The following is a 22,614-nucleotide window of genomic DNA, read 5'->3' as shown; positions in this document are numbered from 1 at the left end:
TTCACCTCCCCAGTCCTGATGGCTTGCCGGGTGGAATCCATGATGGATAGCCTTCTCCTCCCCAGTCCTGATGCAGTATACTATCAGGGCTAAAGGGGTTTGGTGTTGGGAGGTTTGGTGTTGGGAGGTTTGGTGTTGGGAGGTTTGGTGTTGGGAGGTTTGGTGTTGGGTTTAGGTGTTGACCGTTAACCGACCCGAGCCGCTGTGTTGATAGAAAAACCTGCTGTTTGTTCAGGCGCTTGACTGGGATGACCAGAGTTTACCTTGAGGCCTGAGGCTTTACACTGCAGAACCCAGGGCTAGGATAGCATATCCCATTTGTAGTGGTGCTTAACATGGAAAAGCCCCTTTCTGCAGGACATGAAATACAGTCAAATGTTGGTCAAACATTTTCTTATTTAAGATTTTTCCTAGTTGTCCAGCTAAAATTAAATCTCTATATTTCCTAAAGGCATATTTTTAAATGTGGATCATTTTGAAACTGATCTGTGTGTGTTCCTAACCAGGGAGGGTGTGAGCTGGGATGGGCGTGGCGGGTGGCAGGGCCGCCTGTCATCCAGCGGGTCCAACACAGAAGAGGACGGAGGAATCTTTGTGAACTCCACCAGCAGCAAGCTCCTGGAGAGAGCCCACGGCATCCTCATGTGAGTGACTCAACATCTTTGTTTAACACCGGTCATCCACCCACCCACCCACCACCACTACTCCTTAAATTACTCTCGGCACTGACTGTTTCTGTCTCAAACCTCCTACACCACTCCTTAAATTACTCTCGGCACTGACTGTTTGTCTCAAACCCCCTGCAACACTCCTCTTTAAGCCTTTTATTGGCCTGGTAGAGAAGACACAATGTAGATATTCATAATGTAGATATTCTTATGTCCCTAAAACCATCTGCTCTCTTTTACCAGGAGAAACAAAAACTACAAATCAAAGCCCAGTCTTCCAAAGGTAAGCCACCTTGTTAAGCCACCTTGTCTTTAAACCTCTAGTGATAATACTAGTGCTGGATCTTACTGGTCGTGTGTTCTTCCCTTTTACCACAGCACTTGCTTGATGTCAAGTCCCTCAAGTACCTCAGCAACCTGACGCTGCACGACCGCATCACCAAGTCCCTCCTCCACCTCCACAAGAAGAAGAAACCACCCAGCATCAGCGCTCAGTTCCAGGTCAGTCCCCCTTAGGCACAGATCTAGGATCAGTGTATCTCTCCCAAATCATGCCCTTAACTATTAGGGTCGAGGGTGTCAAACGTATTTCCTGGCGGGCCATGTGTCTGCTGGTTTTTGCTCTATCTTTTCAATTAATGTCCAATTACGACCATTGAGACATAGACAACATGGTGAGGGGAGTTCCTAACTAATCAGTGACCTTAATTGATCAATCGAGTGCAAAGGAGGAGCGACGCCCCGCAGACCCTCGGTCCTCGAGGACTGGAGTTTGACACTTGTGTATCAGGGGATAAAATACAAAACTGACCTCAGATCAGTGGTTAGGGGTAACTTCACTCTACTCCACTTATCTGGGATGTGTATTGGAAGTTGCCAGCTGAGTCCAGCTGACAGTATCGATGTTCTCTGGAACTCAGGGTGTTGTCCCATGAGCTGCCTGTTACAACCTCCTGTTGTCCCTCTGCCTGCCTGTCTGTCTGCTTGTCTCTGCCTGCCTGTCTGTCTGCTTGTCTCTGCCTGCCTGTCTGTCTGCTTGTCTCTGCCTGCCTGCCTGTCTGTGTCTGTCTGCTTGTCTCTGCCTGCCTGTCTGTCTGTCTGCCTGTCTGTCTGTCTGTCTGTCTGTCTGTCTGTCTGTCTGTCTGTCTGTCTGCCCACGCTCTGTCCACCCACTGTCAGATCCCAGCCTGTGAAGTATTTTTACAACCTCCTCCCTCTGCCTGCCTGTCTGCCTGTCTGTCTGCCTGTCTGTCTGCCTGTCTGTCTGCCTGCCTGTCTGCCTGCCTGTCTGTCTGCCTGTCTGTCTGATCCTGTGACGTCTTTTTCTTTTTGTAATCCCACCCAAAAGACAACGATGACATCATGTCTGGGTGGAAAAAAATAACTATTTCATAAAACATCTCTTGCCCAGAACATTCCCATTTCTCTGTCACTTTGGAAATTAGTGTGATCCCTGATGATGAATTTTAAGCTCAGTTGAGCAGATTTGACCGTGTCAAAAAGAGAAGAATAAAACCCCAAAATCCTATTTTTAAATTAAAGCGATTCTCCAGTACTTTTTTATACTTTTTAGCCAGTAGTTCTGAAAGTAGTGGTCACACGCCCTGCTGTGTGTTCATCATGTGCATCTTGCTAGCTGTCTCTCATATGGCGAGGGGCTGAAGCTCATTGGTTGAACTCAAATTGCTAGGGGGCTGGACCACGTTGGGGAAAATGTAGGGAAAATGGCGCAGCACACCTTCCAGAAAAACAGTTGCTTTCAAACTAGGTTTAAAAAAAATACTTAGTAGTCGCCAAAGTTCCGGAGCATGTCTTTAATATAATAAAGGTGATACTTAAAGATGGAAGTCCCCAGCTTATCTAAGACCAGCTGAGTAGGCTGATGAGACAGAGGGGGACGTTGTCAACTCATCTCAGTTATGATCATCCCTTTATCACAGCCGTAATCATCTCTCCCTCCTACCAGCTTGTCTTTCTTAACTCCTCTGTTGTGTCTTTACTCATGCCTGGCTGTCTCTATTGCTCTTGGCTCACAGAGGGTGAGGGTGAATCCCAAATGGCACCCCATTCCCTACATAGTGCACTAGTTTTGACCAGGGCCGGGAGTGGGGAGTGGGGGGGGGGGGGGAGTGGGGGGGGGGCATTTGGGACGCGGTATGAGTGTAAAGAGGCGTGACCGCCCCCACAACAACAATCCCCTATCCCCCAGCCCTGGCCTGTACTTTAACCCTCTCTGGCTGGCAGGAAGCCTGGCTGTACTCTAACCCCCTCTGGCTGGCAGGAAGCCTGGGCAGAAGGCAGGGAGTGGTGACATCACTTCCCACATCCTGTTGTGTGGCTGATTGCTTTCATCTTCTGAGCGGAGTGGGGGGAACTGCATTCCTGGCCACCGAAATAGCCACACACACACCCACACTCTCATACACACACATGCATACACACATATACTTACACACACATGCATACATGTGTGTGCAGCCGTCTAAGGCACTGCATCTCAGTGCTTGAGGCATCACTACAGACCCCCTGGTTCGATTCCAGGCTGTATCACAACCGGCCGTGATTGGGAGTCCCATAGGGTGGCGCACAATTGGCCCAGCGTTGTCCGGATTTGGCCGGTGTAGGCTGTCATTGTAAATAAGAATTGGTTCTTAACTGACTTGCCTAGTTAAATAAATGTTAAATAAAATAAAAAAATACACACACTCTCATACACACATATACATACACACACTCTCATACACACTCATACACTGCTTTCATCTTCTGAGCGGAGTGGGGGGAACTGCATTCCTGGCCACCGAAATAGCCACTCCCACACCCACACTCTCATACACACATATACATACACACACTCTCATACACACACATGCATACACACACTCTCATACACACGCATGCATACACACACATTCCCTCACTTTCTCTCTCTCTCTCACACGTGCACACACACACACACACATTTTTGGAATGTTATGGCATCAGGTGGACCTTACCCAGTGTCTGTTTGTTGTTGTCCGGAGGAAGAGAACCCAGGAGGACCTGTCTCCCTCCTCACCCCAACCCTCCATGCTACAGCAGCTAACCACACGCTAGCCTATTATCCTAGACCGTCTTTTATTATGTGGTAAAAAAGGGTTATAAAGACAGGACAACAATTATTCACACCAGACAAAACCACTCCTCCCTGCTATAAAACCAACAAAGCCAATGTGTCGTGTATTATTTCTGTCTCACAAAGGTTGTATATATGTTTATATGATGTTTAATATGTTTTTGGTGATGTCAATACCTGGGATGTATTCACTAGGAACCAAACAGAACCAAACGGAAGCAAACGAAACAGGGACGGGCCTACCTGAATTTGTCCAATAGAAACTCTTGTTTTCGTAGCGAAACGTTTTCCGTTTGGAGTAAACAGGTTTTTTTTTGCTAAACGTTTTGGACTAATGATGACACCCCTGATCTGTCCTACCACAGGCCTCTCTCAATAAGCTGATGGAGACTCTGGGCCAATCAGAACCCTACTTTGTCAAATGCATCCGTTCCAATGCAGAGAAGCTGCCCCTGCGCTTCAACGATGGCCTGGTACTCAGGCAGCTACGCTACACAGGTATGCTGGAGACCGTGCGCATCCGCCAGTCAGGCTACTGCATCAAGCACACCTTCCAGGTAAGCCGTTTTAGACAGATGCACAGACGCGTATGCAAACTCTCACACACACACATATACATATATACATGCACACACACTCTCATCCCATATTTACCCCATCTACAAGTCTGTCTCACATCGTAGACATTAGTCAGTGTTAATCTGCCTGTCTTCTCTCCTGGAAGCACTCACATCGTAGACATTAGTCAGTGTTAATCTGCCTGACGCAATTTCCTCTGTTCCTCAGTAACCTCTTTCCACTTCTTTCTCTGTGTTTCCGTTGGCTTGGTGATTGGGATCAGTTGTATGCAACATGTCGTGCTGTTCATTGAGAAAACAAAGGCGTCTGCTGTATCTGTTTGTGTAAGAAATAATTTACTAGCGATTTGAAGTGGCTGCCATATTGTCTCCAAGACTTCATAAGTTTGATGTTGTTTGTATGATAGTATTGTGGGACTATTAGGACAGTGCTCTTAAGTTAGGTGTCATTTGAATATGACTAGTTGGGTACAGTAGATGTCACAATAATGTTATGGATTGTCTAGAGTCTAGCTCGTTACTGTACTTTTAGCCAATCCTTCAGTTTTAAAGTAGCGTCACCTTTATTTTCGTATATTGCTTGTCCTGTAAGGAACCGTTGAACTAGTGTTTACAGCTGTGGAAGCCAAACATTAGGTCACTGGGCGAAACCATTGTGATGGAACGTTTGTAATACACAACCTTGACGATGAAACGAGATGGAATGCCCCGCCCGTGACCTCATTCTGCCGCTCATGAACTTACTCACAACACTAGATAGTTTTAGCCTCAGACTGACGTTTTCATTGATCTGAATTCCCCTGACATATTAGAGCTGCGGCCCTTCTGAAGACTGTCCTGAGATCAGTGTGGAGAACAGGGCCTCTATAGTCTGTAATGAAACGCTTGGTCCTGTGGAGGTAATTGTATAAACACAGCATCTGTTTCCCAGTCAGTCAGCCACACCCCTACTGCCTTCACCGGTTTCCCGGACTGCCAACTGTGTTGACATCAGACAACGGGCCTCCGTTTGGGGGGGAGTGGGATGGTGAATATTTTTTTGATGATGTTAGTTAGCCTCCCTGTAAATATCACCATGGACTATCCCTAAAACCACATGTGCCTCGAACAGGACCTTGTCCCTGTGTCACTCCTGTAGAGTGAAGCTAAGAGATGTTCCTTTAGAGACTGGCTGGTGATATCACTTGGAGATGCACAGCTCCAATCCTCAGGAGCTGCAGTGTTTTGTGCTGCCTGCGACAGATTCAGTGAGAGAAGCCCAGCCAATCAGGTGATCAGTACAGTGCCATATAGAAGAGTTAACCAGTAGAGACCGTTGCCGTTGAGGACTGTCCACCGACTCACACTTCTGAAAATTGCCTCCTACATTTATTATAACCGTTGTTGTTTTTTGTGTTTCTCCTTTTCCCTCTTCTTGCCTGGCAGGATTTTGTCCGTCACTTCCGCGTGCTGCTACCCGAGGGCACCAGTGCCACCCAAGAGGGCATCAGACAGTACCTAGGCCAGGTGGACCTTGCGCCCGATGGATACCAAGTTGGCAAAACCATGGTACTAGTCACCCTACTGCCTGTCACTACAATAGATTAAAACCATGGTACTAGTCACCCTACTGCCTGTCACTACAGTAGATTAAAACCATGGTACTAGTCACCCTACTGCCTGTCACTACAATAGATTAAACCCATGGTACTATTCACCCTACTGCCTGTCACTACAGTAGATTAAAACCATGGTACTAGTCACCCTACTGCCGGTCACTACAGTAGATTAAAACCATGGTACTAGTCACCCTACTGCCGGTCACTACAGTAGATTAAAACCATGGTACTAGTCACCCTACTGCCGGTCACTACAGTAGATTAAAACCATGGTACTATTCACCCTACTGCCTGTCACTACAGTAGATTAAACCCATGGTACTATTCACCCTACTGCCTGTCACTACAGTAGATTAAAACCATGGTACTAGTCACCCTACTGCCTGTCACTACAGTAGATTAAAACCATGGTACTAGTCACCCTACTGCCTGTCACTACAGTAGATTAAAACAAAGAGGAAGGGATACAATTGAGACTTTTTAGTCAAGATATCAACAATTGTATCCAATTGTCTTTGGTTTTCTGTAGTATATTGTACCCCCATGGGGATTTGCCATAAGGCACTGATCTGTTTTATTTTACACATTTAGACCAGCCTTATATATAAAAAAGTGTGTGGTCATACGCACATCCTTAAAACACAGGTGCTGGGCTAATGAACTATACTAGAACAGAACAGACAGGCCTTGCGTTGTCCTCATAGCTAGTGGATAGTTGACCATGAGTGGTAGTTGACCATCAGTTTATCAGTCTCCACGGGGGGGCTGGAGACTCAGCCCTGCTTTAGGTTATTGAACTTTATTTAAATATAGAAACAGGAACATAAGGAGCAGTGCCAATATATTACTGTAGTCTTTCTGGGAGACAGGACGTAATACACACACGCACTCTGATAGATGGGTCCAGAGCTATTCCTTTGGTTTGATGTGTCTATAATTAGTGGTCCATACCTGAAATTATTGTGTCCCTGTGTCTGATCATCCAGGGAGGAGGATGTCCATACTTGAACAGTGTGCCCTTGTGTGAGTATATATGTATGTGTGTATGATGTGCCACTCATTGTGTCCGCTGTCAGGTGTTCCTGCGTGAGGTGGAGCGTCAGCGGCTGCAGGCGTTGCTCCACAGGGAGGTCCTGGACCGTATCGTCACGCTACAGCGCCGCTTCAGGGCCCTGCTGGAGAGGAAACACTTCATCAGGATGAGACTAGCTGCCACAACCATCCAGGTAACCACCGTCCCCTTCTTATAGCCTCATCAACCCAGGGCCAGTGACCGGGTAAGCTTCATCACCCCAGGGCCAGTGACTGGGCAGGGGGCACCAACCCTGGTCCTGCTACAGGGGTATGCAGGCTTTGGTTTCATTACAGTTGCATGGTCCTGCTACAGGGGTATGCAGGCTTTGGTTTCATTACAGTTACATGGTCCTGCTACAGGGGTATGCAGGCTTTGGTTTCATTACAGTTGCATGGTCCTGCTACAGGGGTATGCAGGCTTTGGTTTCATTACAGTTGCATGGTCCTGCTACAGGGGTATGCAGGCTTTGGTTTCATTACAGTTGCATGGTCCTGCTACAGGGGTATGCAGGCTTTGGTTTCATTACAGTTGCATGGTCCTGCTACAGGGGTATGCAGGCTTTGGTTTCATTACAGTTGCATGGTCCTGCTACAGGGGTATGCAGGCTTTGGTTTCATTACAGTTGCACGCAATCAGGGTCTTGATGAGTTGATTAGTTGACTCAGGTGTGTTAGCGCTGGGCTGGTAGAAAGTCTGCACACCCTGTTCTGTGGCTCTCAGCACCATAGTTGGTGATATTAACTGTGTAAATGATATATAGTATATCCAGGCTATAGATACAGTAGGTGTTTGTTTGTGTATGTGATATTTATTTAGTATTTAGTAAATGGATTTAAGTGGGAAATAATGCACATATTGGTGTTATTGAACTGAGGTAGGAATGCTTCTCATCCCAATGTTATGTGTCAGTCCTTATCTGTGCAATCTTGCTCAGCCCGGTTTTGATGGGCCACTAAAGATATGTAATTGTATGTGTTATGGAGGGATGTTTAGATTCAGAGCCCTTTCAGTAATCCCACAAAATCCCACAATTAATTTTTGTGGAAAATTATGTGAATTAGCTCAACTATTTGTCTTGACCGTTCCTCAACTTTGTTTTGGATGTCATTCAACTTTCACGATCACAATCTAAGACTCATACCAGATATTTGATCCTAGTACTTATGCAATTGTTGATTCAGTTACGTTACAGTATCCAGCAGGAACCAAAACTAAGTCCTCTCATAAAGTGGGACATTATTGTACTAGAGAAGTTGGCTATGAATGGTACTGGATATAATACACCTTAAGGATAGGTACTTCGGGTTTGTCAGTTGGCCTTTTTTGCTTTAGATCTTTGAGACCTTGGTGTAATTTAGCCAATCACTGATATTGATCAACTAGCACAGTTGTTGAGGTGATTAGTAGAGTCAGGTGTGGTACCTGGTTGGAATCAAACCCTGCAATACCTCTGGCACTCCGGGATCAAGTCAAAGTTTATTGGTCACGTACACAGTTTGACAGATGTTATAGTGAATGCTTGTTTTACTAGCTCCTAACAGTGCAGCAAAATTGTCAAACAAGTACACAAATAATAATAATCAAAAACTAAAAACAAGAAATCAGGAATGTCAGAACTAATCCAGTTAACACTATCAGTAATCCAAATGCAATCAATGTGTATATACACCTACAATATCTACTTAAGAGTGATATGTACAGCAGTAGATATATTACAGTGAGCCATGTCAGGAATCCAGTATATAGATACGCGATGGGAATAAACAGTGTAACAAAATGCAATGTACTGTATTAGATATATTAGAAAGAGCTATGTGAAGAATACAGTATATGAATACACAGTGTGAAAAACAGTATAAAATAAATAAAAAAAAGAAACCAAATGGATCAGGGCATCTACCCTTGTTAATGTTCCCCTGCTACACCTCTCCCTTCCCTGCTTGGAGAGGGCCTCGTATTATATCTGTTTACACTGTAACCGCCTATTTGGTCCTTTGGAAAGAGACTCGGGTGTTTTGGTTTTGCCTAGTTGGAAAGAAAAAGAAATCCAATCAATGGGTAGAAGTGTTAGTAGCCAGAGACTTAGGGAGAGCGCTAACAACATTGAAATAAACCCTCTAATGGAAGTGTTGTGATCATGTTCCCAGAGCAGGAGAACAAAAGGTCTGTCAAACAGTTAATGTATTTATATTATCTCTGCTGAGACTGCCTTTGCTCTTTGTGTAGTCAGCCAAGTTTGGATAGCTTTGTGTCCTGTTTTGACAACATTTTCCCTGACTATACCAAAAATTATTTTATTCAGTAGTGCCCAATCCCAGCTCCCCCTAGGCTCCTCACCCCCCAGGCCCTCCTCACCCCCCAGGCCCTCCTAACCCCCCAGGCCCTCCTAACCCCCCAGGCCCTCCTAGCCTCTATGCACTTGTGGAAATCTGAGAGAATTGGATAGGTGTAAGCAACATGGTAATAGCTCCACCTTGATTTCTGATTGGCTTGATGGAATATTTGCCAATTTGCCTATACTGTACCTATCAGATCTCCACAAGTGCATAGGGGGGTGATTTTTGGATTGGACGTTGCTATAGATGGATGGACTCAAATCCAAGAAACTTAACAAATTCCATCATACTATAAATGCGGTAACATCCACAGCGCTGATCTCACCTGCTTTTCCCTCACACAGCAATGGTGGCGTGCCTACCTGTCCAAGCAGGAAGATGACTACGACCCCAGCATCCAGGAGGAGGCGGCTTTGTGCCTCCAGACCGCCTGGCGGGGATACAAGGAGCGCCGGAGGTTCGGGCTGTGGCGGGAGGCGGCCCTGCTGCTGCAGAGGGAGTGGAGGGCGTGGCTGAAGCGGAGAGAACGGGAGGGGGCAGCACTCGCCATCCAGACGGCCTGGCGCTGCCACATGGCCAGAGACGCCTACCTGCGACTGCGTGGCACCACGGTGCTGCTACAGGCAGCGGGGAAAGGATACCTGGCCAGACAGAGGTAAACTAATGTTAAGTGTTGTAGAACGTTTCTTAGAGCAGACGTGGTTCTCCACATGACATGAGAGTGAATAGTCTGTTCTACACTTTGTCTGTTCTACAAATGCATTTCTATCTGCAGCTGAGCTTTCAAAACGTTATGCTTCATTACTGTTTCTGGATACTTTTGCATGATCATGGAAATCAATATGAAATGCCATGGAAAATTTTATGAAGGCAGTGTTGCCACAGAAGACCATCTGAACTTCCATGCTACCATCATTTCAACCATCATTTCAACTCAAACATTCTTGCAACGAGATTAGAAATTGCTGCAAAGTTCATTCACTGTACTTATTGGTCATAATTCTATATCCAATCCCCCTCCACGCCCAGTCGTAACTGGTGACGTGCCCGTATTCATGGCCTGCCAGCTGAAAAATCTCCTGTTCAGATAATGTGGTTACATAAACACCCAGAACAAAGTAGCAACAGTCAGCTGAGCTGGAGGAGGACGTTCTCCCGTAAGGCTGCCACTTTGAGTTGACACATTCAACAGGAAGAGACTGTTATATGTTTTTAAGTGTCTAGTTAAGTGTTTAACTGTCTTGTCAAGGAACAAGGAAGTAAGACTCATTGAAGGTGTGGTGTTGCCTTGTGATTGGTTTAGCTGTAACCATGCCTCCTTGATTGACAGTTTCGGGCAGCTGAAGGAGCAGAGACTGAGAGAGAAGGAGCAGAGGCTGAGGGAGAGAGAGAGTCAACAACAGCAGCAGCAGCTGCAGCAACAACAGCAGCAGCTGCTGCAGAATGGACAGACTCGCCTCTCGCCAGAAGAAGATGATCAGCCAGTGAGGATCATGGGCCTGGACCTGAGCACATGGGAGGACCGCTCATACAAGGAGCGGGAGAGGAGCCTCCAGAGACTGAACAGCCAGGAGGAGAGGAGAAAAGAGGGAGGAGGTGAAGGAGGAGTGGCGAGGGCCGCAGAGAGCTCCGGTAGGGCCCAGTCTGAACCACCACCAGTTTCGTCGACAGCTGCCACTGCCACGGTGGTGGTGAGAGAGAGGACCAGGACCCTGGACGAGCCCTGCCAGAGGACCACCAGGGCCAAGAGGGAGAGCCGGAGGATGAGGGAGCTGGAGCAGGCCAAGTTCAGCCTGGAGCTGCTCAAGGTGCGGGCCACGGGCAGTGGTGGGGCCTCGTCCCCCTCTGAGGAGAGGCGCTGGTCGGCCGAGCTGGCCCCCGCCACCACCTCGCCTCTCCGCTCCCCCCAGGGGCCCGGAACCCCCGACAGCCAGAGCTCCAAGGGCAGCTTCGAGCTACTCAGCGTGGACGACGAGATACTCAGGGAGAGGGCACCTTTGGCGGATGCGAAGGAGCTTGGTTCCCCCCTCTCTTATGAAGCGCCGATGGAGCTGGAGCAGGCCCCAGAGGTCATCCCCATTAGCCCCATGTCGAAGGAGCCTCCCAGGGCTTCTGTGTCCGATGTCGCCTCCCCACCTCCAGACAGTCAGAGCCAGGCCAAGCCAGAACCGGCTGCCGTCTCTCCACCTCCGCCCAAGATAGAGAACTACCTCCCTACCTTTTACGTCCCGTCAACTGATGGCAGCTTGGTCATCACCCGTCGTCCTGGCATTGACCCCTCGCGACCCCTCGAGGAAGATACCACCACCACTACCACTAGTACCACCATCATCACCAAGCCGCTCAAGTCAATCAAACAAAGGCGGGAGTCGTCACGGCGACCCGTGGTGGTGGTCATCAGCATGCAGAAGGAAACCCCCCTGTATCAGGAGGAGCTAGGTGGTGCTGTCGTTCATCTTCCCCCTGTAGAGGTTCATGACGGGTCGGCACAAACCGGCGAATCCCCTTCATCGCCACGGCCATCAGTTCCGGCGCCCGTTCAACCACTAGATCCCGCCCCCGTCATCCCCGTCCCGGCCGCCAACCAGCTGGTCCTGGAGAAGCTGGAGCGACTGAACGAGGAAAAGGAGGAGCGTCAGCGGCACCTGCAACAGCAGAACGAGCGGGAGATGATGGACCAGATCCGACAGCAGAAGGAGGTTCTGGAGAGACAGCGCCGCCACTTCGCCCAGTACGAGAGGGAACTGTTGGAGAAGCAGAGGGGCGAGGCCCTGGTCAGGATCCAGCAGAGCCGGCAGGGGGGGCCCCTCCAGGGAGGGCCCTCCCAAGACAGGAGTGCAACCGCAGCTACCTCGACCAGGCCCCTAAGACCCAGCTCCCTTCTCATCGAGAGAGCCCCGGCTCTGGCTCCACCCTTCAAGACCAAGTCTGTGTCCGCTGCCCCTGCAGACCTCTCTCCTCCTGGGCCGATGGACACCCAGAGTGTTCCCAAGCCCCATCCTGAGCCCAACAAGGCCCAGCCCAACAAGACCCAGCCCAACAAGACCCAGCCCAAGGCCCAGCCCAACCAGCCCCGGCTCCCTCCACCTCCCTCAGTCCCCAAAGCAAAGACCAGGGATGGGAGGCCCGTTGCGGACGGCTGGGCGCCGAATTTGACCCTGGAGTCCAGAGAGGGCGGGGGAGGAGGAGCCAGAGGGAGGGTCCCCAAGAAGGCCCCGGCCAATCAGGGCGCCAGTGTCAGCATGACTGACAGGTCGGGGAACATCTTCTTTGCGCCCAAAGACAGGGTGTCGTTCTCTAAGTGAGTATTGAATCCAGCTATGGAGTTATCATGTACTGTAGGTACCTTAACCACTCAACTAGACATTGATACACATTTAATGGAGAGATGGGAGATTATTCCTAAAAATGTCTGTCATATATAATTCTTAACCTCTGAAAAGAAACAAAGAGACGTAATAGATGCATAGTTCACATAAAGGTTATTTAAATAAATAAAAACATGAGCAAAATAGGTGTTGCTTGGGAATTAATGGGTTTGGAATAATGATTTACTATTTCACAGATAAACTTAAAGGTGCAATATGCAGAAATCGCTCCACCATTTCCTGGTTGCTAAAATTCTAATAGTTCGCCTAATTTCAGTTTATGACAAAACAAGAACTCAGAGTGTAGAGAATCATTGTACCATCTAAACCGCTGTGAAATATATCTTCCATAACCAAAAATATGGTATTTTCAGCTCTTTGAAGCTGGTGTACAAAACCGAAAGTAAAAGATGCAATATGAAACTTAAGAGCAGGAAGCATAGAAATAGCGCACATAGAACATATCTACCGCTTCTTAGACTTGCTTTCAATGACAATGACAGATCTATAATTCACCTTTCTATGTGAAGTTGGTCGGGTCGCCCAAAAAGTTACATATTGCAACTTTAACCCCATCTTCATTCCCTTACTCAATGACTCGATGTGTTTTAGGTTTGACAAGGACAAGCCTGTCAATCAAGAGAAGGCTGTAGCAGTCCCAAAGGAGGACCCCTCCTCAAGCTCCAAGCCCTCGATAGGACTGAAAACACAGGAGGTTAGTGAATAGCAGAACTGGTAGCATTTGTTGTCATAATAGTATGTATTTGCATGTCCATATCTAATAGTCAGACTGATAAAGAGATATTGTGTGGGTGTGGGTGTTCTAAGTGTTTGCATGTGTGTACATATCCTAGAGAGAGAGAGAGACCGACGTAATAAAAAGATGGTGACACAGAAAGCTAGTTGCACAGATTGAAAAAGGAAACATTGGGGCATCCCCAACGACCCTGTCTAGTATCCACAGGTTCTAAAGAGGAAAGCAGCATTCAATGGCCTGTTTCTCAGTGTGTTTCAACTGTTGTTATATCGTTTTTGGTCAACCAGGTCAGCAGGGCGGGCCACAGAAAGAAAGCCCGCATGGCACGGACGCGCTCTGACTTTCTGACCCGCACGCCGACCTCCTCGCTGGGGGGCGAGTCGGAGGAGGATGAGTACGATGGAAAGCCCCCCCACTCCTCCCCTCCCCCCTACATCCCAACCCTCCCTAAACAGCAGTCCTTTGAGTGTTTCAGTGACTCAGAGATGGTAAAGAAAACAGACCCAAACCTAAACCTTGGCCTACACCCCAATTCAACTAATATAAGTTATTCTCTTGTTCCTCTAAGCTTCACAGTGGGACGGCCATCTTTCTTCCCCCTGCTGTTAACCCTCTTTAGCACTGGCTGGGCAGACCTGCTCTACCGACCAACTCAACTAAACAACCTACGCTTTAACTAGATTTTCACTCTTCCGCCGAGCATAAACTGTTTCAACGGTGCTAACACACTCTTCTCTTTAAAACCCGATCAAGGTTCTAGCCTAGCTTAGCCTCTCTCCTCACTTCTTCACAGCCCCGAAGTGATTCTCCTTCTGCACCTCTGTCAGCATAATTAACCATGGCATGTGTTACTGTAGCCTGTTAGCCTGTTAGCTTTCTCTTCTCACCATTAGCCCTGCTTTCAGACCGAACCCTGGGATCCTGGGTCGAAGGTCATCGCTCAACCTTGACCTTCCTCCCCTGATGATCCATTAACACACATTCCTGACCTCTCTACTTCAGTGTAACATAAACTGTCTTTATTGTGCTAGCTGGCTATCCATGTTAGATATACTGCTAGTCAGGTATGCTAGTGAAAAACTGTGAGCTATAGACAGCATTGAAAAATGTTAGTCTTGAGTACAACTGACAACTCAGGCTAGTGGAAGTGCTACATTTTGTCAAGGAATCCATTGTTGTACTGCCATCTACTGGCGTGGGGGAAAAATCCTCCCGTCTCCTGTGAGATACGAAAACATAGACGTAGAGTAACACACTAACTTCAGTTAGTACTGTAGATATTGAAAAGTCTCTTTTAATTGTCCTATCTGTTTCTATATGATGATGCTGACATTGTGTCATTCATTGGCGTTTCAGCCTTCCACCAGCTCTGAGGAACAGAAGAAGATGCACAAGGCCATGTCGTCTGGAGATCTGGCCAAAGTTGACACGATACGCAAGAACACCCAGTCAGATGGAAGGTTTGTTCCTGTCATGGTGTCCATTGTAGTCATTTTAATACAGTATACACGGAGTGGACAAAACATTAAGAACACCTTCCTAATATTGACATTTTAGTCATTTAGCAGACGCTCTTATCCAGAGCGACTTACAGTTAGTGAGTGCATACATTTTCATACTGGCCCCCCGTGGGAAACGAACCCACAACCCTGGCGTTGCAAGCGCCATGCTCTACCAACTGAGCTACAGGGGACTATATTGAGTTGCACCCCTCCCTTTTGCCCTTAGAAAAGCCTCAGTTTGTCGGGCATGGACTCTACAAGGTGTCGAAAGCGTTCCACAGGGACGCTGGCCCATGTTGACTCCAATGCGTCCCACGGTTGTGTCAAGTTGGCTGAATATCCTTTGGGTGTTGGACCATTCTTGATACACATGGGGAAACTGTTGAGCGTGAAAAACCGAGAAGCGTTGCATTTCTTGGCACACTCAAACTGGTCCGCCTGGCACCTACTACCATACCCTGTTCAAAGGCACTTAAATCTGTCTTGCCCATTCACCCTCTGAATGGCACACATACACAGTTCATGTCTAAATTGTCTCAAGGCTTAAAAATCCTTCTTTAACCTGTCTCCTCCCCTTCATCTACAGTCGTGGTCCAAAGTTTTGAGAATGACACAAGTATTGGTCTTCACAAAGTTTGCTGCTTCAGTGTTATGATATATTTTTGTCAGATGTTACTATGGTATACTGAAGTATAATTACAAGCATTCCACAAGTGTCAAATGCTTTTATTGACAATTACATTAAGTTTATGCAAAGAGTCAATATTTGCAGTGTTGACCCTTCTTTTTCAAGACCTCTGCAATCCGCCCTGGCATGCTGTCAGTTAACTTGTGGGCCACATCCTGACTGATGGCAGCCCATTCTTGGTTAATGAAGCTGTGATCTGTCTCCCACCACCAGGGTTAGGGTTAATGAAGCTGTGATCTGTCTCCCACCACCAGGGTTAGGGTTAATGAAGCTGTGATCTGTCTCCCACCACCAGGGTTAGGGATAATGAAGCTGTGATCTGTCTCCTACCACCAGGGTTAGGGTTAATGAAGCTGTGATCTGTCTCCCACCACCAGGGTTAGGGTTAATGAAGCTGTGATCTGTGTCCCACCACCAGGGTTAGGGTTAATGAAGCTGTGATATGTGTCCCACAACCAGGGTTAGGGATAATGAAGCTGTGATCTGTCTCCCACCACCAGGGTTAGGGATAATGAAGCTGTGATCTGTCTCTCCCACCACCAGGGTTAGGGATAATGAAGCTGTGATCTGTCTCTCCCACCACCAGGGTTAGGGTTAATGAAGCTGTGCTCTGTCTCCCACCACCAGGGTTATGGATAATGAAGCTGTGATCTGTCTCCCACCACCAGGGTTATGGATAATGAAGCTGTGATCTGTCTCCCACCACCAGGGTTAGGGATAATGAAGCTGTGATCTGTCTCTCCCACCACCAGGGTTCGTGGTAAGATGCGCTTCTGGGGCAAGACGAAGCAGGGCGAGAAGAAGTCATCCAGAGAGAAGCTGTTCTGCGGAGGTGACTCCATGGAGGCAGACGACGGAGACACGGGGCCACTGCTGGGTGAAGGTGGGTGGGGGTTAAAGGGCATCGTGTGGTTCAACAGGTCTAACTGTCAGAAGAAGACACAGTGAAGATCACTTGAGTCTAGAAGACTTGAACGAAAGGTGTTAGACTTACTGTCTGTCTGTCTCTCTGTCTGTCTCTCCATCCCTCCCTCCCAGCAGGACAGGATTACATGTCCCCGCCTCGTAGTCCAGACATGACCCTGGAGCGGGGGGCCAAGGAGAACAAGGAGCCCAAAGTGAAGAGGCGGCGTAGCGTCAAGATCAGCAGCGGGGCCCTAGAGCCCGCCCAGTGGGGGAACGACGCTCTGCAGATCCTCACCTGCACCAACGACTACAGGAGCATGAACGACTTCCTCATGAAGAAGGTACACACACACACACCCACACACACACACACACACACATACACACGCACACAAATACACACACACACATACACACACACAGAAATATGCAGGCATATGCAGACTCGCACACATGGACACAAAGCACACACTCGAACATACACACACATATAGATACATGCATATGAAGAAACTCAGAACAACACACACACAAACACACACACACACAGAGCGTTATTACATCAGCACGAGGAAGGTGGCGCTTTCAGGTTGACTACCAATATAAATTCTCAATTAGAATTTTGAGCTTTGAACATGATGATGATTTGAATATCAGTATTGAGGTTGTTCAATGTCCAGTCTTAAGTTGTTTTACAAGGCTCATGTACCAAAGCCCTAGAGAATACTTTTATCAAGGAGTTGTTTTTGTTTCATTTAGATCAGTGACCTGGTGGCAGAGGACGGCGGTAAGAAAGACACAATGGTGGACGTGGTGTTCAAAAAGGCCTTGAAGGAGTTCCGCCTCAACATCTTCAACTCCTATTCTACTGCTCTAGCGGTTAGTACGGCAGCGCAACAACCCTGTTAGAATCCGAGGGTCCCTAATACCTATGTATTTACATGGCAGTGGTTACATGGTAACTACTTTACAATAGTGTCCTTAATACCTATGTATTTACATGGTAACTACTTTACAATAGTGTCCTTAATACCTATGTATTTACATGGCAGTAGTTACATGGTAACTACTTTACAATAGTGTCCTTAATACATATGTATTTACATGGCAGTAGTTACATGGTAACTACTTTACAATAGTGTCCTTAATACATATGTATTTACATGGCAGTAGTTACATGGTAACTACTTTACAATAGTGTCCTTAATACCTATGTATTTACATGGCAGTAGTTACATGGTAACTACTTTACAATAGTGTCCTTAATACATATGTATTTACATGGCAGTAGTTACATGGTAACTACTTTACAATAGTGTCCTTAATACATATGTATTTACATGGCAGTAGTTACATGGTAACTACTTTACAATAGTGTCCTTAATACATATGTATTTAAATGGCAGTAGTTACATGGTAACTACTTTACAATAGTGTCCTTAATACCTATGTATTTAAATGGCAGTAGTTACATGGTAACTACTTTACAATAGTGTCCATAATACATATGTATTTAAATGGCAGTAGTTACATGGTAACTACTTTACAATAGTGTCCTTATTACCTATGTATTTTCATGCTAGTAGTTACATGGTAACTACTTTACAATAGTGTCCTTAATACATATGTATTTAAATGGCAGTAGTTACATGGTAACTACTTTACAATAGTGTCCTTAATACCTATGTATTTACATGCTAGTAGTTACATGGTAACTACTTTACAATAGTGTCCTTAATACATAAATTATGTATTTAAATGGCAGTAGTTACCGGCATGTTTTTTTAATGTAAACCTCTTGTTTGTGCTCTCCAGATGGATGATGGGAAGAGTATCCGCTACAAGGACTTGTACGCCCTGTTTGAACAGATCCTGGAGAAGACCATGCGTCTGGAGCAGCGGGACTGGAGCGAGTCGCCTGTCAAGGTCTGGGTCAACACCTTCAAGATCTTTCTGGACGAGTTCATGACCGAGTACAAGCCCATGGACAGCACCATCAGCAAGGTACCACCTCCACCGCTGACCTTCTGTCTGGTGCAATGTTGTTATTGTAGCCGTTGGCTATGTAGCTAAGTATCACACTGTGCACTGCATGCTGTCTGAGCTGAAGCCATGGTTTAGGTGGGTTAGCAGTAATGTTGGTAACTGAAGCCATGGTTTAGGTGGGTTAGCAGTAATGTTAGTAGCTGAAGCCATGGTTTAGGTGGGTTAGCAGTAATGTTAGTAGCTGAAGCCATGGTTTAGGTGGGTTAGCAGTAATGTTAGTAGCTGAAGCAATGGTTTAGGTGGGTTAGCAGTAATGTTGGTAACTGAAGCCATGGTTTAGGTGGGTGAGCAGTAATGTTAGTAGCTGAAGCCATGGTTTAGGTGGGTTAGCAGTAATGTTAGTAGCTGAAGCCATGGTTTAGGTGGGTTAGCAGTAATGTTAGTAGCTGAAGCCATGGTTTAGGTGGTTTAGCAGTAATGTTAGTAGCTGAAGCAATGGTTTAGGTGGGTTAGCAGTAATGTTGGTAACTGAAGCCATGGTTTAGGTGGGTTAGCAGTAATGTTAGTAGCTGAAGCCATGGTTTAGGTGGGTTAGCAGTAATGTTAGTAGCTGAAGCCATGGTTTAGGTGGGTTAGCAGTAATGTTAGTAGCTGAAGCCATGGTTTAGGTGGGTTAGCAGTAATGTTAGTAGCTGCAGGGTGTGTGTGTGTGTGTGTGTGTGTGTGTTGTCGGCACAGCACTGCTACAGTGGCCTGGTTAACAGGGTTAGCTGCTGATGTAACTGCTTCCAACACCCAGGTAACTAATTTTAATCCCTGTACGGGTCACATGAAGCCTTGGCTACTATACTTAGACCCTCTGGAAGAGAGGGTCTGCTGGAAAATAGCATTTTGGTCTTTACGATCTTATTAACTTGTAAGCTACAAGGGTATTACAGTATTTGTTGTTGTCAGAGCTCTGTTATATTTGGTTGTGTTCCCCCAGCAGGTCCCCAAACCTGAGCGCAAAAAGAGGAGGAAAAAAGACGCTGACATTGTGAGTGCCTGCTCTTTCTGTTTCAAACTAGTAGTCAACCATTTTGGTATGAGACTGAGACCAGACTGATCTTAAATGTATAGTCAGGTGATGCACGAAGTAAACAGCAAAATCGGGCCGATTTTTCCGCAACAACTAAAAAAGCATTGAAGCACGAGGCGAAACTTCTCCGCTGTTTTGTTCCCGCGGCTATCGCACTGTAGCAGATTGAACCTGCTCGTAGCAACGTCATATCGCGGAGTCTCAATTTAAAACATATTAACCGCCAGTCAGCCATGATTCTCTTTCCTTTAGAAACAAAAGAAAATAGGCCATTAACCAGAACAGACAGGAGAGTCAGAGACTATAGAAAGAATTAATGTCAACATAAACTCTCCTTGGCTCTTTTCTTCCCTCCTCTCCACTGCCCCCTACAGGTGGAGGAACACAATGGCCATATTTTCAAGGCCACCCAGTACAGCATCCCCACCTACTGCGAGTACTGCTCCTCTCTTATCTGGATGATGGACAGGGCCTGCGTCTGCAAATGTGAGTACTCGCGCACACACACACACAACACACGCACGCAAGCACACACACACACACACACACAGACTCACACATTATTACTGTGCATGTCCTCAGCTGCCCTTTGGCCAAGCTTTGAGCTGTGGCCCCTCCTAACCCCTCCTACTAATCAGATTGTGTTCAACTGGACTCGTGGTCTGCAGCTCCTCATCCTCCACAGTTTTCTCAAGCAGCAGTCAGAAAGGATGTTTTCTCCTCCCTGGCCAATGTTGCCTCTGTCTCTTAGCCCTGTAGTCAGTTAGCTAGCGCCCATAACAGTTTGTTTTTCCTCCCTTGGTAACAATGCGGAGGCACTGTCTTTCGGTGGAAAATGGCACTGACTTGCATTTCTCTGGCTGTGTTTATCCAGTGTGTCGCTACGCCTGCCACAGAAAGTGCTGCCTGAAGCTGACCACGAAATGCAGCAAAAAGGTGAGACTACCTATACTAGATCAACGGACACCGACAACTACCTATTCTAGATCAACGGACACCGACAACTACCTATACTAGATCAACGGACACCGACAACTACCTATACTAGATCAACGGACACCGATAACTACCTATACTAGATCAACGGACACCGACAACTACCTACAGTGGGGAGAACTGCCGATTTTGCAGGTTTTCCTACTTACAAAGCATGTAGAGGTCTGTAATTTATATCATAGGTACACTTCAACTGTGAGAGATGGAATCTAAAACAAAAATCCAGAAAATCACATTGTATGATTTTTAAGTAATTAATTTGCATTTTATTGCATGACATAAGTATTTGATCACCTACCAACCAGTAAGAATTCCGGCTCTCACAGACCTGTTAGTTTTTCTTTAAGAAGCCCTCCTGTTCTCCACTCATTACCTGTATTAACTGCACCTGTTTGAACTCGTTACCTGTATAAAAGACACCTGTCCAAACACTCAATCAAACAGACTCCAACCTCTCCACAATGGCCAAGACCAGAGAGCTGTGTAAGGACATCAGGGATAAAATTGTAGACCTGCACAAGGCTGGGATGGGCTACAGGACAAAAGGCAAGCAGCTTGGTGAGAAGGCAACAACTGTTGGCGCAATTATTAGAAAATTGAAGAAGTTCAAGATGACGGTCAATCACCCTCGGTCTGGGGCTCCATGCAAGATCTCACCTCGTAGGGCATCAATGATCATGAGGAAGGTGAGGGATCAGCCCAGAACTACATGGCAGGACCTGGTCAATGACCTGAAGAGAGCTGGGACCACAGTCTTAAAGAAAACCATTAGTAACACACTACGCCGTCATGGATTCAAATCCTGCAGCGCACGCAAGGTCCCCCTGCTCAAGCCAGCGCATGTCCAGGCCCGTCTGAAGTTTGCCAATGACCATCTGGATGATCCAGAGGAGGAATGGGAGAAGGTCATGTGGTCTGATGAGACAAAATTAGAGCTTTTTGGTCTAAATCCACTCGCCGTGTTTGGAGGAAGAAGGAGGATGAGTACAACCCCAAGAACACCATCCCAACCGTGAAGCATGGAGGTGGAAACATAATTCTTTGGGGATGCTTTTCTGCAAAGGGGACAGGACGACTGCACCGTATTGAGGGGAGGATGGATGGGGCCATGTATCGCGAGATCTTGGCCAACAACCTCCTTCCCTCAGTAAGAGCATTGAAGATGCGTCGTAGCTGGGTCTTCCAGCATGACAACGACCCGAATCACACAGCCAGGGCAACTAAGGAGTGGCTCCGTAAGAAGCATCTCAAGGTCCTGGAGTGGCCTAGCCAGTCTCCAGACCTGAACCCAATAGAAAATCTTTGGAGGGAGCTGAAAGTCCGTATTGCCCAGCGACAGCCCCGAAACCGGAAGGATCTGGAGAAGGTCTGTATGGAGGAGTGGGCCAAAATCCCTGCTGCATTGTGTGCAAACCTGGTCAAGACCTACAGGAAACTTATGATCTCTGTAATTGCAAACAAAGGTTTCTGTACCAAATATTAAGTTCTGCTTTTCTGATGTATCAAATACTTCTGTCATGCAATAAAATGCAAATGAATTACTTAAAAATCATACAATGTGATTTTCTGGTACACTCTCACAGTTGAAGTGTACCTATAATAAAAAATGACAGACCTCTACATGCTTTGTAAGTAGGAAAACCTGCAAAATCGGCAGTGTATCAAATACTTGTTCTCCCCACTGTATACTAGATCAACGGACACCGACAACTACCTATACTAGATCAACGGACACCGACAACTACCTATACTAGATCAACGGACACCGACAACTACCTATACTAGATCAACGGACACCGACAACTACCTATACTAGATCAACGGACACCGACAACTACCTATACTAGATCAACGGACACCGACAACTACCTATACTAGATCAACGGACAACGACAACTACCTATACTAGATCAACGGACACCGACAACTACCTATACTAGATCAACGGACACCGACAACTACC

General features: G+C 46.8%; 1 protein-coding gene across 1 annotated transcript in view; it reads left to right on the top strand.

Moving 5' to 3' along the window:
- Positions 1-22,614, top strand: part of LOC311111304 (unconventional myosin-IXAa-like) — a gene marked incomplete at its 5' end in the record, with an annotated part of 137,330 nt that overhangs the window by 102,932 nt on the left and 11,784 nt on the right. The window contains 18 exons of the mRNA XM_084154026.1: positions 507-644; positions 912-951; positions 1,047-1,169; positions 4,149-4,340; positions 5,787-5,909; positions 7,036-7,185; positions 9,715-10,025; positions 10,701-12,671; positions 13,351-13,453; positions 13,783-13,983; positions 14,852-14,955; positions 16,438-16,568; positions 16,727-16,932; positions 17,351-17,470; positions 18,407-18,595; positions 19,566-19,613; positions 20,030-20,141; positions 20,530-20,591. Of these exons, the coding sequence (XP_084010152.1) occupies positions 507-644; positions 912-951; positions 1,047-1,169; positions 4,149-4,340; positions 5,787-5,909; positions 7,036-7,185; positions 9,715-10,025; positions 10,701-12,671; positions 13,351-13,453; positions 13,783-13,983; positions 14,852-14,955; positions 16,438-16,568; positions 16,727-16,932; positions 17,351-17,470; positions 18,407-18,595; positions 19,566-19,613; positions 20,030-20,141; positions 20,530-20,591 (4,324 nt within the window). The remainder of the gene's footprint in view (positions 1-506; positions 645-911; positions 952-1,046; positions 1,170-4,148; positions 4,341-5,786; positions 5,910-7,035; positions 7,186-9,714; positions 10,026-10,700; positions 12,672-13,350; positions 13,454-13,782; positions 13,984-14,851; positions 14,956-16,437; positions 16,569-16,726; positions 16,933-17,350; positions 17,471-18,406; positions 18,596-19,565; positions 19,614-20,029; positions 20,142-20,529; positions 20,592-22,614) is intronic.

The sequence above is a fragment of the Coregonus lavaretus genome, assembly GCF_964263955.1.
Source record: "Coregonus lavaretus genome assembly, chromosome: 37".
NCBI classification, from domain to species: Eukaryota; Metazoa; Chordata; class Actinopteri; order Salmoniformes; family Salmonidae; genus Coregonus; species Coregonus lavaretus.
The sequence above is the reverse complement of the archived record's forward strand: the minus strand, read 5'-3'. Positions and strand labels throughout refer to the sequence as shown.